The sequence below is a fragment of the Rhodnius prolixus genome, unplaced genomic scaffold (genome assembly GCF_049639745.1).
Source record: "Rhodnius prolixus isolate KJV_2025 unplaced genomic scaffold, Rpr scaffold_3, whole genome shotgun sequence".
In the NCBI taxonomy this organism is placed as follows: domain Eukaryota; kingdom Metazoa; phylum Arthropoda; class Insecta; order Hemiptera; family Reduviidae; genus Rhodnius; species Rhodnius prolixus.
This window is the reverse complement of record NW_027411603.1, coordinates 25,329,281-25,347,478: the sequence shown is the minus strand read 5'-3', so window position 1 is coordinate 25,347,478 and position 18,198 is coordinate 25,329,281. Positions and strand designations below refer to the sequence as shown.

The 18,198-nt window shown below is 34.5% G+C and overlaps 1 protein-coding gene across 4 annotated transcripts in view; it reads right to left on the bottom strand.

The window, feature by feature from the left end:
* Positions 1–876: 876 nt before the first annotated feature.
* Positions 877–18,198, bottom strand: part of LOC141453154 (homeotic protein antennapedia-like) — a 1,160,806-nt gene continuing 1,143,484 nt past the window's right edge. For all 4 annotated transcript variants that reach the window (XM_074125977.1, XM_074125975.1, XM_074125978.1 and 1 more), the window contains one exon: positions 877–2,711. In XM_074125977.1, the coding sequence (XP_073982078.1) occupies positions 2,464–2,711 (248 nt within the window). In that variant the 3' untranslated portion in view covers positions 877–2,463. The remainder of the gene's footprint in view (positions 2,712–18,198) is intronic.

Below are 18,198 nucleotides of genomic sequence, written 5' to 3'. Positions count from 1 at the left end.
ATTCTATACTTTGTAAAAACAATATAAGTTGCTATAGTTATTCACTCATGCGAATACCTCGGTATTATTGCTACTATTTCACTATCTTTCAAGGCCTCTTATTTTATGGCCTAATGTGAGGTAACTGCCTAATATTTATAATTTTGTAAAGTTGTTTTTGCAGCAGACGGAAAGACCCTACGGTTAAGAGAAAGTAGAGAAGGATTCGATAGCGTGGGAACCCTAAGAATAAACATAACTACAAAAGAGTAGAAAATAAAATATTTAGCGGCGACGAGAAAGGAAAAGATTAGCGCGAAAGACGCATAGTGCGAGAAAGGAAAAAATGAGAGAGAGAGAGGCAGAGACAGAAAAAGAAATAGAGGGAAAACTGTCAAACGGTACCGCCAAGAAAGGGCGGCACGCGGCTTAACATCCCGCCCGCCCTGAAGCCTCAACTTCAGTGATTACTGCGTGGGCAAGGGACACATCTTTACTAAGGGTCGGCGGATGACGCCAGAAAGGGGTTTGCACGTCAGCAACGCGGTTGATCGAATCCCGTCCAGGATGGAGGGCAACAATGCGCCCAAGCGGCCACTGGCATTGATGATGACAATGGTACCAAGCTTGATGTCAAAAGCAGGGAGAAGCCACTTGGATCGCTGTTGAAGCGTATACAGGTACTTATTACCATGAGATGGCAACGGATGAAAGCATGAGTGGCTAAGGTGCCAGCGTGAAGCAAGCGAAATGAGAATCATCGATGAGATGATGATCCTTGGGCAACAGAATCGGATGACGGAACCTGTATGGCAGGGAGGCAGCGTTTAAGCGCCCGCCAACCCGCAAAAAAAACCTTCGGAATCGAGGAAAAGATTCAGTTGGCGAACTAAACGCAGCCCGGGATTGAGAGTTCCACGCTTCCTGCAGCTACTTAGCGAGGTGTCGGGTTTGGACGATCCGAATGGCCTGATGAAGCGCTTGTTGCAACTCCGCGAAGGTTAGCCAGCTCTGACGCGAAGCGCTGGCAATACGCAGTGATGCGTTGGAGGTGAAGCAATAAATTTTCCTCGCTCGCGCATTCCTAGCAAGAGTATTAAGAGACTTAGTTGAAGTAACATTCTCTACTTTAAACTAACCTCTTTCACAAAAGATTAATTTAAACGTGTCTTTATGTTTTAAAAAATCATCACATTAAATTTAAAGACTGATTTTTCTTCTTTTTTTTAGAAATTTTAAATTGAGTTCACTTTTAAAAAAAGAAGTTATTTCTAATTGGAATGAACACTGAGATTGCACATCAAAGAAGGTTACTTTAACCTCCCAAGCTCAGCTTTGATGACGGTCCACGAAACTACTTTCGAATCTCGTTGAAAATCAGTCTCAAAGTTAAACATCGAGTTTTACACCACATCTTAAACGCCAGATTACCATCAGAAAAATATCAACACAACATACTGCTTGAATAATAATATTATTTATTTTAATTTAAAAATTTTTTTTGGCCCAGTTGTACAGACTATGTGCATTAATAGAAATATTTACTTTTTTAATGAAATTTAAGACTGTATAACTAAGCCGACTATTGTCTTTTAAGCCCCTAAAATAAAGACATAATTTTGTTTTTTCTTTTACTTTCTGTTCTCCTTGTTTTGTTAGCTATTTGGTAACTTTGCCAATATATATAAAATAAAGAAATACATAAATTAATTTTAAGGGCTTTTTACCCGTTAATTCTCGTTTAAATCTTAAACAAAACCTTTAAAAAAATGTGGTTTTTTTTCAGTTTTAATAGTTTACTTTTCTCTTTTTACTTCATCTTTTTTTACAACAAATACGTACACATGTTAAAAAATACAAAAAAAAAGAAAAAAAAAAGTACAGGTAGCAAATGTATTGCAAAATAATTATTTCTCTTATTAAATTACTTTTTAATTTTTAAATTTTTGTTTAGCAAAACTTAATTGTCCCCACCACTCACAATCCCCATGTTTTCAACATCGATTGTTTATCTGGTCGATCCACCACACAATTTGTTTTTTTATTTGAATTGCACATGCGCACAATTTTTTTTTATTTTTTCACTGTGACAGCACCAAAATATAGAGTCTTTTATCTCTTAAATTAACCTTTGGTTGAACGAAATAAGAGAAGAAATTATATTTAAAAACTATAATGTACACCTATGAAATAATTTATACACTATGTATAAAAACACAAAACGAATTAACTTGTAGTAAAAATTCGCTAAAAATAATAATTAATTAAAAAAATTTTACTTTAGCAACAAAAGTAATTGAAAATAAATTAGTTGGCACGGAAATATTACAATCTATTTACGGTACTGACTTCAAATGTTTTATTTATGTTCAAAAATGTGTGGACGGTGTTGGTATAGTTTGTAAATGTTTATTTTAATTTTATTATTTTCTTGTATAGAACCGACCAAATTTAATTGAAGGGGTTTGGAGTGGACATTTCGTTTCATTGAGGCGAAGTCTGCGGCGAAAGGTCACTACCGTCATTCGCGCCAATATCGCCTTTTGTTTTATTCTCCTTTTTCCATTTCATTCGCCTATTTTGAAACCAAATTTTAATTTGCCTTTCGGTTAAACATAAAGCGTGCGCTATTTCTATCCTTCGCCGCCTGGTCAGGTACCTGTTGAAATGGAACTCCTTCTCCAGTTCCAATGTTTGATACCTGGTATAGGTTTGTCGGCCTCTTTTTCTTTCTAAACAAAAGTTGAACAAAATAAAATACAATATAAAAATAAAGACTAGATGGCGAAAAAAGTTAATAATATAAATTCTTTAATTTAAATAAATTTAATATAAATTTCCGTTCTGCTTGGCTGGAGACGTTTTCCCCTTGTTACTGGAGAACGCGTCTGCTTATGTGGCTTTCCGGTGGTTGGTAGATGAAGTAGATCTGGTTGGTTGGCTGGAGGGTGTTGTTGGGAGTTTGATTTGGTGCGTGTTTTTCGAGTTTGTGTTGGGTGTGTGTGTGTGATTTTATTTGTTTTATTTAATTGTAATTGTGTGATTGTTGTTGATGATTTGTTGTTGTTGTTGTTGTTGTTGTTGTTGTGTTGTGTTGTGTTGTTATTGTAGTTGTTGTGATTGTCTGTGCCTGTTGGCTTTGTTGCTTTGTTGGCCGGGATTTGTGAGTGTTGAGAGCTCATTTTGTGGTTGTTTGGTTGAACGGTGGAGTGTATACGTGGGGCGGGTATGAGCTAGCGCTCGGGGACCGCCCCTAAAAAAAAAAAAAAAAAAAAAGATTGAGAAAGTGGCTCTATGGAGAGATGGAGTGCCGGCGATTGGTATCCAGTGCCAGCATTAGCAGGTGGCCAACATTGGGCACAGTCACAACTCGCCCACTTCGTATTAATCGCCAATGTAGAATCTATTTTAAAATAGATTCGTATACCTTTTGAACAACTTCATCAGTCTTTTATTCAGATAAATAAATCATTAATCGCACTCGATATTATTGTAAATTATTCTTATTATAATAACAGAAGCTATAGCTAGAATAGTAGGTGAAAACGTGTGCTCTTTGAATATCTATATATTCAATAAATTAGAAGTTTACTAAATGTTCTTTGTCTGCAGTGTTAATTTCAGGTGTTGAAAATGACTAGTTTATTTTATCAGAGTAAGCGGTATCTAAGTAGTTGTTCTTTTTACTTTAAATTATATACAGGGTGAACCAGTAACTAATGTCCATAGGCCTACCGTGGTATAGTACGTCTAAAGTGGAGCTCAATGACGTATTGGCTTACTTCGTATTTTCCATTGTTCTTGAGTGACGTCACTTTAATTTTTTTTTTTTTAAATCATTACTTTTTTGCAATTAAAATGTTATTACTCAGAAAGTTTTAGACCGAATTCGATTCTTGTTGACACGGTTAGAAAGACAGATAAATTTTCTAAAAATTGATACCATTTCGAAGCATAAGTTATTCCTTCAAACAGCTTCAATCTTCCTCCGAATGCTGGAAAAATAAAAGTAATCGAAATTTTTGAAGGAAACTCATTAGGCCTTTACGTGATCATTATCAGACCTAGGTGTGCTGGCACTTTTTATAAAAGTTTCCTTGTCTAATGGGTTTTCTAACGGTATATCATTTTCCAGGATTCCTTTTATCTTCGTATGAGAAATTTACGTTTGATTTGCAAGAAAACGTGTTCACGAGCACTCAACAGTGTTAGTTTATCAAGTTGTTTAATTCATTGAAAACTCTTTTAGATGGGACCAATAGTCAATTTTAAAGTAGGCTGTCTTAAAATAATCTCCACATTTTACTTCAATTCTAGAAACTTTTGCCTCCGAATTGCAGTTGATTGAAAATCAATTCATTGCACTTAGTAAGGATTAAATATGCGAAACCAAAATTTCCAAATTGAATAAAATAAGCAGAAAGTAATTGCCATTTCTAGATTTTTGAAGTTTTTACTGTTTTTTAATTACTGTTACTATTTTTTTTTTTTTTTTTTTTTTTTTTTTTTTTTTTTTTTTTTTTTTTTTTTTTTTTTTTTTTTTTTTTTTTTTTTTTTGGCCTTATTGTACACCGCAAATTAGCCATTGGTAACGTGCACTTGCGATTAATTTAAAGTTGAACAGTCGGATTTAGTATGTGTTGAAACGTACACCTTGACAGATGTTACGAGGGGATGTTACTATTTTACTAAATTAATTATAACTTAACTACGACAATTTCTTCTGCCATTCCAAACTTATGGCGTTCCAAATCCAAAAATCTACACAAAACAATTTCCTGTACATACTCTGTGTTTTTGTGTGAAAATTTACCCAGTCAATGTTCATTAGCAAAATTGAAGTCTTGTAGTTGTTGGAGTCCTAAAAGGAGGCGTTAACTATACAATAAGGGACATTGCATTCTAAGGATTCTATTTGATGATTTATATCCAGAAACTTTGGTTCTAGCCTCACAATACGGCTCTGTATGTCCATATAAGTCTAAGAAGTTTTTTCTTTGTGGAATGTCAGTGAGTTTTGTACTGTTATGGTAGATCTAGGGCATAAGGAGTCTTCTTGGTTGTTCGGAAGTCTTTGGTTTCTTTCTTTTAAGTTTTGATTGAGAGGTCCAGGTTAGTGAACTGCCTAAGTTGAGCCCTGAGTTATTTATAAGTGGTTTTGTTCAGTTGTTTAGTAGCGAGTAGTTAAGCTCTCTTCCCAATATATAACCTTCATATGAAGATTAAGCTATATAATTTGATGACCATCACAATGATCTGTTTGTTATTTAAATAAGTAGTTAAGAATTCTTAAAAACTCATTAAACATATAGGCAATAACAGGAATAATCATTGATTTATTGGGAAAAGAATTTAAAGAGAAGTTTAGGAGTGAGGTAGCCACGAAGAATGTAGAATATTATATCACAATTTATTTCAATTTAATTGAGCGAATGAATAATGTAAATATGAGGAAGGTATGTTGGCCAGCAGGCAGGAGAAGTATCTTCCACCTTCTTTCATGGTGAGGTGGTTGTTACTGGGTAGAGGATAGCTTCAATGTCTGGTTATAGACAGAGGGGAAAGTGGTTCAGAGGCAACAGCAATTCATTTATATGCATAACGAGGATAGGATGAGGTTTTTGGGGAAGTTGCTTCGTCGTGTATAAGTGTGTATGATGCAAGGTCGGAGAAACGTGAAGCTATCCTCTATTCTCTAGCTAGACGTCACGTCATCTGTGAAGAAGATAAATGGCGACCAGCAGAAAGAAAAGAGAGATAGTAGGTTTACATGTAATGGTGTGTGTAAGGGAGAGAGAAGAGTAACAAAGGAGAAACTAGTCTGGAGAGTGGATGAACTTGCTTTAGAAGGGGATTGTAGTACGAGCTGACAGCAGCAACTCTAACGTTCCCACTGGAGTACCTGAAGCCTCTCACCAACACTGATACACTTGCTATTCTCACACATACCTACACAAAGTGTGTGTATACATACATGCAAACGTTCTAACATCCAAAAATAGACGAGGAAAAGGAAAAAAAATGTAGTACACGCTACAACTTTTCTGAACGTAAAACGTTCTTAGAGGTCGCCTAAGTCGTACCGGTGCTTAAATCGCACCTCAATGATTTCAAAAATACTATTCACTTCATACAAATGGCAAGAGTATACAGGGTATACGTGGAGGAGAGGTCGAAACTTCGGTAGGTGATTCAGCAGCACAAATGCAACAAAAAAATATTCTATTCACTCTGACCCGATTCTCAATAATGTCCAAGATATTTGCATTTTAAACTTTTTCATCATAAAAATGGCCATAACTTTTCTATCCATTATCCTACAACAAATCTGCTTATTCCAAACGAAAGAGCATTAAATTTCCTATAAAAATGCTTAACCCAGAGCCTAAAAACGTTTCTAATAAACAATGAAATTTTTCTTTAATTTTCAACTTTATTTTTTCAATGATTAATGAATTAAGGAGTCACCCAATTACAGGGAAAAGTGGTATATTTATTGAGCTTCAAGACCATATAGATGTTTTTGTTTTTAATAAAACTATACCCCGAACAGAGGGGTGTAAATGCAGAAAACTGGGATGTTGCCTAACTGACTTTTCACTGATATCGAATTATTAATTTACTCGTATGTCAATTTTTGGAGAAGGAACAAAAAGAAATGTAACCATTTTAGGTTTGAACATTTATTATTTAATAAAACGGAAGTAAAAAATACAGTAGCAATAAAAGACAGTAGTAATAAAATACAATAGGAAGGTGCCTACCTAAAATCGCTTCAAAAATTGTTCGAATCATTCAAACAAGGAAGTGAGAAAGAATTGTGACAAATTTGATTTTATTTGCACAATATATTGTTTATCTATTAATATTATAAGGGAAATGAAGTCGTTCATTACATTTAAATGCACTTTATAGAGGGCAGCTAAACTCCACTTTCCCCTTAGAGCTGCATTTTTTACGGAAAATGTTTGTGCAATGTTTAGAAGAAATATTCATAAACTTCAAAACTCGAAGCAGTGAAGTGGCATCTAAATTAAAAATGATTTAAACAATTTCGGTCTCTTATTAATAAAACAAATCTTGCTAATTCAAGTAATATTATACATCGCTTTAAAAATACCCAAAGTATGTTGTTGACATTCCTTATTAAACATAAAGCCATAATGGGGTCAGGTCAATAATTATTTACATTCTCTTCACTTTTAGAAAAGTTAAGTTGAAAAACTGTTTCCAGACATTGTTTTGTATACATCGTAAATAAGTTTGATGGGCATTGTTTGACAAGTGAATGAAGACTCACTGGCCTTATTCTAGGCATTGTTGGCCCAAAAGAAGACACTATGCAGATACCCAACAAAATTCTTCGTCGTTTTTGGGTAGATACCAAACTATGGAGGTGAGCTGTTTGGACGTTATATTGGCCATCACTTCATGGTAGTCGGAGAGAGAGAATCATGTAGCTCTCCTCCACACTTAGACACGCACACACGGACATACTCCCTCACACAGACAGCAATCAAACTAGGAAATCCTACAAGCGGAACAAGACCTGGCGAAAACTCGGCTTCTCAAATTTCATTCCTCTACAGCATCTCATCCTTTAATTGAACACATATCTTCTTTCTGGAGATAATCCTCCAAGGTGATTGAAGAGAAAGATGGCCTCGAGATCTACTCTTATCGTAAGAGCAGAAAATAATACATGTTCAAGGGGCGGGTGTTGGTTTAGTGATCAAGAGCGTGGCTTAGTGAGTCCCATTTCGTCAAAGATCTGGCGAAAACTCGGCTTCTCAAATTTCATTCCTCTACAGCATCTCATCCTAATCCTTTAATTGAACACATATCTTCTTTCTGGAGATAATCCTCCAAGGTGATTGAAGAGAAAGATGGCCTCGAGATCTACTCTTATCGTAACTGCAGAAAATAATACATGTTCAAGGGGCGGGTGTTGGTCTAGTGGTCAAGAGCGTGGTTTAGTGAGTGCGAGATCGCCAGTTCGAATCCCGCGTTTGACTACTCTTTATTTGTCAGAATGAATTGTTTTTAGTAAAGTATAAAAATGGGCGATTACTTTTTAAAAAGTGTTCACTATAATGGGGTGTCACCACTTACTGCCTTCTCAGCCTAAATTATCCTGATAAGTGCTATCATTAACCGCATTCACTTGTTGCAACAATTGTTGCAGTTTGTAATTTTCAATAAAAGATTGAAAGTAAAAATAATAATAATAATATAATACCCGCACACAATATCAGAGGAATCTAAATGAAAATATCAATGAATTGATCCTCATTTTTCTTTTTCGCTTTCATTGGCGATTATCCAAGAAATAGACTTTTTGCAATTTTGTATCATTCAATATTTTATGTTCATTCACATGTTACTTATAATGTTACTTCGGATTTTTATAGCTCCGTTCAAAGTGATTTTGACTTTGTCAGCTACGGAAACTATTTGTTTTTTATAAAATTTTACGGATAGTGCTGCACGAGAAACGAGACAAATCTTTATTAATAAATAATCATTACGGGTATTGAATTAATTATTAAAAGATACGATTTTATTATATATGTTCAATATTACTACATCTATTTTTTATTATATTACTACATTATTTTTGATTGCAGGCTGCTTGAAAATTTTCGCCTTCATTTAATTCAGGCTATTTTGGTAAATAACTTGGAATTGAGTCACTTGTCACTGCTGCATAACGAAATTCTACCGTTATTTGTGAAATTTGTAAATAACATCAATTTTGATAAATTGTAATTAAGTCAATCGACCCAAAAGTGATCTTTCTTTATTTAATTATCTTTCTTTTCTCTGTTTCTTTCTGTTTATCTTTCTTATAATTATCTTTCTTTCTGTTTTGATTATTATGATTTTAATATTCTTTATTATTTTATTATATCATTTAATTTAATATTATTATTTTGTTAGTATTATCAACTATTATTGTTGTTAAATGTTGTATACCAGCATGTATTATACATTGTATGGAGCATGCAGAAATAAAAAAAAAAAAAAAAAAAAAAAAAAAAAAACTACATCTATTTGACTTCGAATTACATAAGTAAAGTAAGCAAAGTAAAGTAATCGCCTATTTTTTCAGGCGGGGCTTAACGTCCAACTACCAATTAAGTGCCGTGAACGGAGGCGAGTAGCAAATGTACTTTACTGTAAATTTCTCATATTAACCATTAAATAAAATCCAAGGCCTAAGACCGGGAATCGAAACCAGTACCACAATACACATTAGCTTCGCAGGTCTCGCACCGCTCGGCTACCGTGGCGGCCCCCTTCGAATTACATAATTTTTACATAAATTCACTAAATTTCACTATTCATATCATTCATTCATTCAATTTCATAAATTTCACTATTCATAATCTAATACTTTGAACTTTGATATTATTTGAATTATATTTTAGAATTTTGGAATTAGTGAATTTAAAAAAAAAGACTATCTATGCACCTAAAAAATATTGCCACAAATTTTCGTTTTTAAGACACACTTTGCCCAAGCATTGATACATAAAAGAGCTTTTACTGAGTCAGAAGTTAGAGAAGATCTTTTATTGGTCATTATCATCGCAGCTTGCGAAAATAATCTTTCCGATGGCACTGAAGTTGCACAGATACTAAAAATATCTTTTGCCATTCTAGACAAATTTTTGAAGGAATTCTCAAGTGTTTTCCACCATTCTAAAATGTCAACGTCTACTGGTGCTTGGTCTAATTTGGTGTAATTAATTATTTCTGTCTTCCATGCTTCGGTGATATTTGCTGATTTTTGAGCAAATGGTGCAAAAATATTGATGCAGTCGTCGTCGTCGTCAAAAGGTGAATCATCAGATTCTTTATCTTCACCAACAGCCATAACTAATGGAGCGGGAAGTTTGTTGGGAGGTGTATTTTTTATTTCACGAATCGACTTGTTATAGCAGGCAGATATGTTATTTGGGTCTTTCATTTGGCGCGTTTTTAACATCTTTTTGAAATTATATAAAGATATATAACAGTAATAGTAATATATGATGCATTGAAGTGTAAGTAGTTGTCTTCTTTTACACACATTTTCATTACCAATATATAAATTAAAATAATTATTAGAAAATAATAACATTTTTTGAAAAGATTATTAATAGCAAACCGCTTTTAATACTTAAACAAAAATTCAAAAAACCGAGACCGAGACCGAGACCCAGATCGAGACTGCATAAAGTCTCGCCTCGTCTCGGTCTCGTGCAGCACTATTAACGGATCCAGATGTGCAGACAATGAACTTGCCCAAGATTGAAGGCAATTTTTGGAGCGAGAAAATGCCTAAATATTGAAATATCTATTCAAAGAAGGCACTTTTGGCTGGTTAATTTTGTTTAAAAGCTCTTTGTCAAGTTCTAGGGTAGACCTAAAACCAGTCTTAAATTTGAACGATCTCTGGTTTTCTCCTTTTTTGAATTTTGTGTTGGAACTTCTGAATAGACTGTTCTGACACCGCACAAAAATTTATAAACAAACTATTTCTTGACTCAGTGGACTACAAAACGTTTATTTTTCATCAAAACTCAAAATTAAAAATTTGTACGAGTTTTTTCAAAAAAAGTAATAGAATATTTCTGAGCCGGGGTAGAAGTAAATTAAAGTTAAATTTCACTTATAATATTCATCTAGCACTATTTCCTATTTATAGTTTATTTAAATAAAACTATTATTTCAAGCTTCTTGATTGAGTCATTTAGGACGCTGTGTGCCGCTCAAGAGGAAAAAATATAACAACGTTTTATTTTTGTTTAATAATGATTATTAGGGTTAGAGAAAGAGGGGAGAGAATAATAATTTGTAAAATAAAACGATCATAACGCAATAGTTAATCCAATTATATACATTATTGAAGCGGTCAGACTGGTCTCGTATAACAGGTCTGGTGTAGCATTGGATCCTCCACATGATTAGTGGCACTGGACCCTCAGGATGGAGGGAGCAACTGACCACAGGATTACAGTCTTCGTGATGGTTAACGAAATAAAGAATTATATTTCTTCCTCCTGACTGTCAGAAGATCTCCTCTCGCTAGTCCGCAACGTCTTCCCTTCATCTTATTTTAATAATAATTTTTTTAAAAAAAAGATCGTCTCCCCAATTTATTGCTTTGTTACTAAAGTCACGGTATTCTGCCACTGTAAGCTTGTTAATATAGTTATTAGGTTATAAATGCACATATTTAATAATATACTGCATTCTGATTAATTTATTTAATTTAAATGCAATGAATTATATAAAATGTGTAAGATAGTATTTTTATTTGTAGCGTGCTTATATAACCTTCTCTGTCGATAACCATTCTTTAGAATTTCCTTTTCAACTCCATTGAGTGTAATGTTCCTTAATAACAGAAAAACCATGGTCTCCATTATTCTTCAGTTAGTTAAAAGTAGTGCTTTTTTATGCTACGGCTATTGCTCCACTTAGATCAGACCTGAATTATTACTTAAGAATCTGTCTAATTAATATTTACATTTATCTATCTAACTTATTTTAAAACCAAAAATATTTTTATTAAACTTTAAATTATTGGTAAACCTTGCTGGATTTAATGTAACTTTTACACAACTTGTCAATTTTCCGACAAAAATTGGTTTACATTCAATAAAATAAAATAAAAGTAATGAAAAATATATTCAATTCAACTTCTTGAGTAACTCAGTTCATTGGACGTGATATGTAAAAAAAAATTAACAAGTTAATTAAAGAAAAGATATTAAAGTTTGCAAAAATTTTAAGTTTTAAAAAATTCTATATACTTTTAACCAAATAGATAATAGCACAGACAACTCTGGTGTTTCTGCCATTTCATAATAAAAATAGAAAAAAAAACTACATCGAAAGGAAGTACGCTACTTTGGACTGCACCTAGACAAACGGTTGTCATGGAATCCCCATTCTAGACTCGAAAAGACAAGAAACTAACCAACGCTACAAACTTCTCGCCAGACTACTTGACAAACGTTCGAAACTTAACCCACATAACAAAAGACTCTTATATCTACTGTTACTGCGAACTATTTGGTCATACGGCATCGAAATATGGGGATCTACTAAGCATTCCAACTCACTACGCCTCCAGGCATTACAGTCAAAAATACTTCGAAAACTTTTTAACGCTTCGTTCTATGTATCTAACCTCACTATCCATAATGACCTCAAAATCCTTTTCATTACAGATCTTGCTAACAATCGTTTCTTCAAATTTCATTCCTCTGCGGCAGCTCATCCTAACCCTCTCATAGAACACCTATCTTCCTCCACATTACCAGGTAATCCTCTAAGGAGATTGAAGAGATGGCCTAGTGATCTTCTCTTATCGTGAGAGCAAAGCACGTTACTGGAGTGACACCATTGGGTGCCTTCTCCACTCATGATTTTCTTTTATGTATTTTTGCAGTGGTAAATTACATTAAAGATTAAAAAAAAATCGAAAGAAGACAAAGTAAATTGGTCTACAATGACAGTAAGTATATTATTCCATATCATTTCTAATTTCGTAATCAGAGTTGTCTTTATTTCAGGCCACTTACTTTCCTCTTAATAAGTTGTTTAGTTAGAGCTATTTCCTGTTTATCTTTTATTTATACTTGGAGTGACATATTTTGGAAGAAAATGTCAGAGCGATGAAGAAACTGTATAATTACCATGGCTTTAAGTAAGTAATTAAAAAGATAGAATACCGAGTGTTTATAAACAAGCAGTAATCGTAGCGGTAGAGATTAGAACGGTAATAGTTGGAGACTGAGTGTAGAAAATGAAATTCAAAGACGGTGAACTGGAGTTTTGTTTCTAAAACGCAGTTCCCATAATTTTTGCTAAGTAAATTAAAATAGAAACCCAGACTGGCTCCAGCTAAGAATAGAAGCTACGGAAACGGAAACAAATTCATGAAAAGATCAATAGTTCAGTTGAGTTCGAACTCAGGAAGCGAGGCTACGAAAGCTTGGAAGCTCGTTCGGAGTCTTAGCTTGGGGTAGGCAGCAGTGGCTGGTCATATCCGTTGAGGACAAGGACGGAACAGAAGTTGACTGTTCCTGTTTCAAGGATATTGGGTTTGGCTAGTCTCGCTGCAAATGAGGGAATTTAATGTAAAAACCGGCCGCAAGTATTGTATTTCATCGATTATGTTGGACAGTAAAACGATAGTTGTGACTGAAACGCATACTCGGCAAAGACACCAACCAGGTTGCAGTAATTAGGGGCACAGCTTCTCTAGGAATTTCACACCATCGACAAGAGAGGATGGAACCGGTTTGCCAGAGTACAATTTGTTACTTTCGCTGGGTTTAAAACTTACTTCAGTACAACTGTTTGTGAACTTCTTAAATTTAGTACCACTAGTTGGTCACCAGAACGCAGTAGTAGGCAGCCCCTAGCTACGATTTTGGGCCAATAGAAAACCCTACTCACGAACCTGAGTTAAGGCTTCCATTTAGATCTCCTAATCTCGCATTATTCGTTCCTTACCGATGTCCACCCACACCGACCAACATTCTTCGTGCTGGGTAACAAGTGTGAGCTTAAAATGGTAGGATATCTTAAGATAACACGAAGTACAAAGAAGTAAAAAAAAAATCTTTGCCAAACTCATTTATGGACAGTGCAACCAACAAAACAAAAATTAAAAAGAAAGAAGAAAGCCTTATGCATTGTACATGATCCTTGCTGGCAAAGATTTATCTGGACAGCCACCACCGAAGATAGAAGGTAAGGATCCAAAATATCACGAATAGCAAAGTCTATCCTATCTAGAAAGCAGATATAGAACAGAATATTGTTCAGATACAAGAATTGTATAGTAAATTAAGTAAAAAATGGTCATTTTTTAGCTACACCAACTTTTACAGCAGTAAAATAACTAAGATGGTGATAGAAATTGCCACAAAGAATTCAAAATGATCAGTTCATTGTCTGCGAACAAATAGGGTGAGCCGGAAACAATAACAGAAGAAAATGACAGTAGTTCATTTGCATATTTACGCTTCATTTACGATAAAAGTTATTTTTATTTTTTTACTGCTATTAAGTTCAGATATTCAACTACATCCTGAGTTTACCTGATGATATATAATGATTCAAACCTATAACCACACCCGCAACTGCAAGAAATAATAAAGATACCATTCAGATTTGTTTATATTGAAGGTATGAAGCACTTGACAGCTGACGATTTATAATTTTCCAAATTCAGAGCTACGATACTGGACATTTCGAAACCCAAACGGTTTGTATTCAGTAACAAATAAGCTTACTTCCTGTATCTGAGCTTAAATTTAAATGGGTACTGGTTAGTAAGAGTTATATCATAAATTCTCAAATTTTGACTCTTTAATGAATAATTTAAAATGGTTGGCAGAAAAACTGACTTTTAAGAGAAAACTGGTTTAGGATACAGAAAACGCTTTAGAGGGTAATGAAAATTTGGAATGCTAGGAAAACGTACATTCTGACAAGGACAAATTATAGTTTTACAGGAGAGATTTGCTCGGATTACTGCCATATTTATTTCAGTCGGTCCAACTTCCCATAGACAAGTACCAGACTCAGTTCTTAAATTGCCTGCTAGCTCGCAAGCTAGGTTAGCCAGGAGGTTATCAACTGTTCTCTGTATCAGAGGAGGCACCTTTGAAGGCACAGTACATGCTTCACAAGTTGATTAAAGTGCATTATTTGATAAATTAAGGAATAAGTTTGATCCTTTACATGAAAGATATTGATCACTTAAATATGTGGCAGGAGGTTTCCAATTTTTTTTTGGTAATTAAACGCAACTCTCCCAAAATTACCAAATAATTATTAAACCTTCTTGTTTGTAACAGATGTAAAATTATTTTTTAGCCATTTTGGGTATGTTTGAGAATATCTAAAGCTCTTAACATTTGATTTTTCTTAGAAAAATCACTCGGAAAACGACTTATTTCCCGATATTAAGAAAAATACTAGCTTTACTGCCTTGGCAATATTTTTAGTAGAAAGGGGATGGAAAAATACATAAAAATGACCTATCGTGTGCTCTTCTTTCTCTTTGATAACAAGTTAAAAAAAATGAAATATGGTTAAAAATACCAGATTTTGAATTGGCCTAGCACCATTAATTTTAAAAATATCGAATTGCGGTTTCCGGTTTCTTTCATTACTTTTTATACTCTTTTAAACTGTGTATATGAAAATGGGGGTCAACTGCGAACACTCACTTTTGGTCGCGCGTCAGCCGCGTATGCGGGCAGGAATCTAAAATCAAGTCACGTATTCTGAAACTAGAGGTGACGGGTAACAAATTTTTTCTCTACCATTTTTTTGCTCAGATCAACCGTTTAAGCATGAAATGCATTTGAGCCGTCTTAAAATGAACACCCTGTAAATAGCCGCTTCTTCTTCAGGAAATAAGAAAACTACGGACATACAAAAAGTATTCTGGGGAAAGAATTTTGGATTAAGATGTTTGGAATTGTGACTAGCACAGAATATTATGTTCATATACTTCAAGGTAAGTCAAAGTTTCAATAAGTTAAATGACTAATATGAAGAATGTATCAATTTTCATAATTGAGAAAAGTGACTTTTCTTAGTAGTTTTTATTATCATTAATATTTATTTTATTAGAAGATAATCCAGATATTAACGGCCTTTTCAAAGCTGACTTCAAGAATGAAGAGAGGGATGTAAAAGCTAAGTAAGTAGCCAATCACCTTACACCTTTACCTACACAGTTAGTTCGGCACTTGACTCGACAGAGGGCAGACTTGTACGGTATCAGCATGATTCCATTTTAATATCGATCCTTGGGACTTTTTAAACTAAAAATTTATACTCTAACAAACAACTAAGAAATTAGGCATACAAAGAAATTAATGTAATACGTAAAAGAGCTTCCATTTTGAAATTAAAATCAAGTTTTTCAAAAAATCATTTCAGCAAAATCATCAACATAAGATTTAAATAATAACTAACATATCTTACTTTGCAGTCAATTTTACTTTTCATTTAGATTCAAGTTCAATGAAAAATAATTTTATTTAAAGAATTTCTGGAAATATTTAAAGTATTCTCCGTGAGTTTGAAAAAAAATGAGCAGACTTTTTTGTAGACAATGTAACAATAAAAATGTAATAATTGCTGATATTGTTTAATATTTCAAGAAGTCCAGTATGTTGCCTTTTTTAGAAAAAATAAAAAAATAAATGTATAATTAAAATTTATAATTAAAACAATGGACGGTTAGAAAAAGTGGTTGGGAGAGTGTAAAGTTATCTGTTATTACGTATAATAAATCTAAGTAATAAGTAAATATTTTGCCCATGAAAATGGCCTGCATAAGAATCTATGACATTTCATAATTGTAAAAAAAGTAATTAAATTTAATGCAGTAAATTATAATATCAATAGTTATAAAATTATATTTTATGTGCTTTTAATATTTTGTGTAGAATTTGTGAAAGCATTGTTCAAAGTCTTAATTTATTTTGTTATTTACAATCTGTATAATTCACTATACAATAAGTAAATAGGGAGATAGAAGTATAGAGGCGTGAAAGGCAGGAGGAAAGAAACTGCCTAGCGGCAGCACTTTCTACAGGATATTAATTTTAGGGCTTCAGACTGCGAGGAAGTCGCGGGGCCACTGGCGATTCAGTCGGCGAGGAGGATTGTCAGGAATGTCAGAGGAGGCGAGAGACTGTACTAGAGGATTTGAGCAAGTAGAGAGAGCAGTATGGAATTTTTGGTATTTACGAGGGTCATTTGAAAAGTCCGTGCAAAGTCAGAGAGATAGCACCACTGGCGCTTATCGAGGTTATGTTTAGTTAGTAGCATCTCTTGGAAGAACACACACCAAGTTTCAAACAGATCGGTCTATTTCTTTGTGTTTGGCATTCGTTTGAATCGAGGAAGTCGAGTGATTTTCAAAAAAATGGACGAAAAAGAATTTCGTGTGTTGATTAAACACTACTTTATGAAAGGCAAAACGCCTGAGGAGACTAAAGAGAAGCTTGATAAACATTATGGTGACTCTGCACCTTCGATTAGAACAGTTTATAAGTGGTTTCAAAATTTTCGGAGTGGCCATATGGGCACAAGTGACGTTGAACGTTCTGGACGCCCTGTTGAGGTTACTACTCCAGAAATCATTGATAAAATCCATGATATGGTGATGGATGACAGAAGAGTGAAAGTGCGTGAGATTGCTAGTGCTGTGGGCATCAACATTTGGACATGACAAAGCTATCCGCAAGATGGGTGCCGCGATTGCTCACGCTTGACCAAAAACGAAATCGTGTGAAGTGTTGCAAGGACGGTTTGCAGCTGTTCCAGAAGAATCCGCAGGACTTTAAGCGTCGTTTCGTCACTGTGGATGAAACATGGATACATCACTACACTCCTGAGACCAAAGAACAATCTAAACAATGGGTTACCAAGGGGAAATCTGCGCCAAAAAAGGCGAAGACCGTTCCTTCGGCCGGAAAGATTATGGCGACTGTCTTTTGGGATTCCCAAGGAATAATCCTCATCGACTATCTGGAAAAGGGTAAAACTATTACAGGTGCATATTATTCATCGTTATTGGACCGTTTGAAAACCGAGCTGCAAGAAAAACGCCCACGATTGGCCCACAAAAAAATCCTTTTCCATCACGACAACGCACCAGCTCACACCTCAGCAGTTGTGGTCGCAAAATTAATGGAAATAGGGTTCCAACTCGTTTCACATCCCCCCTATTCTCCAGACTTGCCTCCCTCGGACTACTATTTGTTCCCCAATATGAAAAAATGGCTGGCGGGAAAAAGATTTTATTCAAACGAGGAGGTGATTGCAGAAACGAATGGCTATTTTTCAGACTTGGACAAATCCTATTATTCGGAAGGGATCAACAAACTAGAGCAGCGTTGGACGAAGTGTATAAGCCTAAATGGAGACTATGTTGAAAAATAAAAAAGGTTTACCCCAAAAAATTAAGTAGTTTTTATTTTTGCACGGACTTTTCAAACGACCCTCGTAGTCTTGGCTAATTGGTGTATGAAGGGGATGTTGAGGTCGTTGTGTAGAGTGAGGTTAGTCACGTAGAAAGGAGCGTCAGCTATCTGTCGAAGTACTTTTGATTGATTGTTCAAAGTCGAAGTCAAAATACTGAGTTCATAAGCAGACAGGACAGAATACACACCAAACTTATAATTA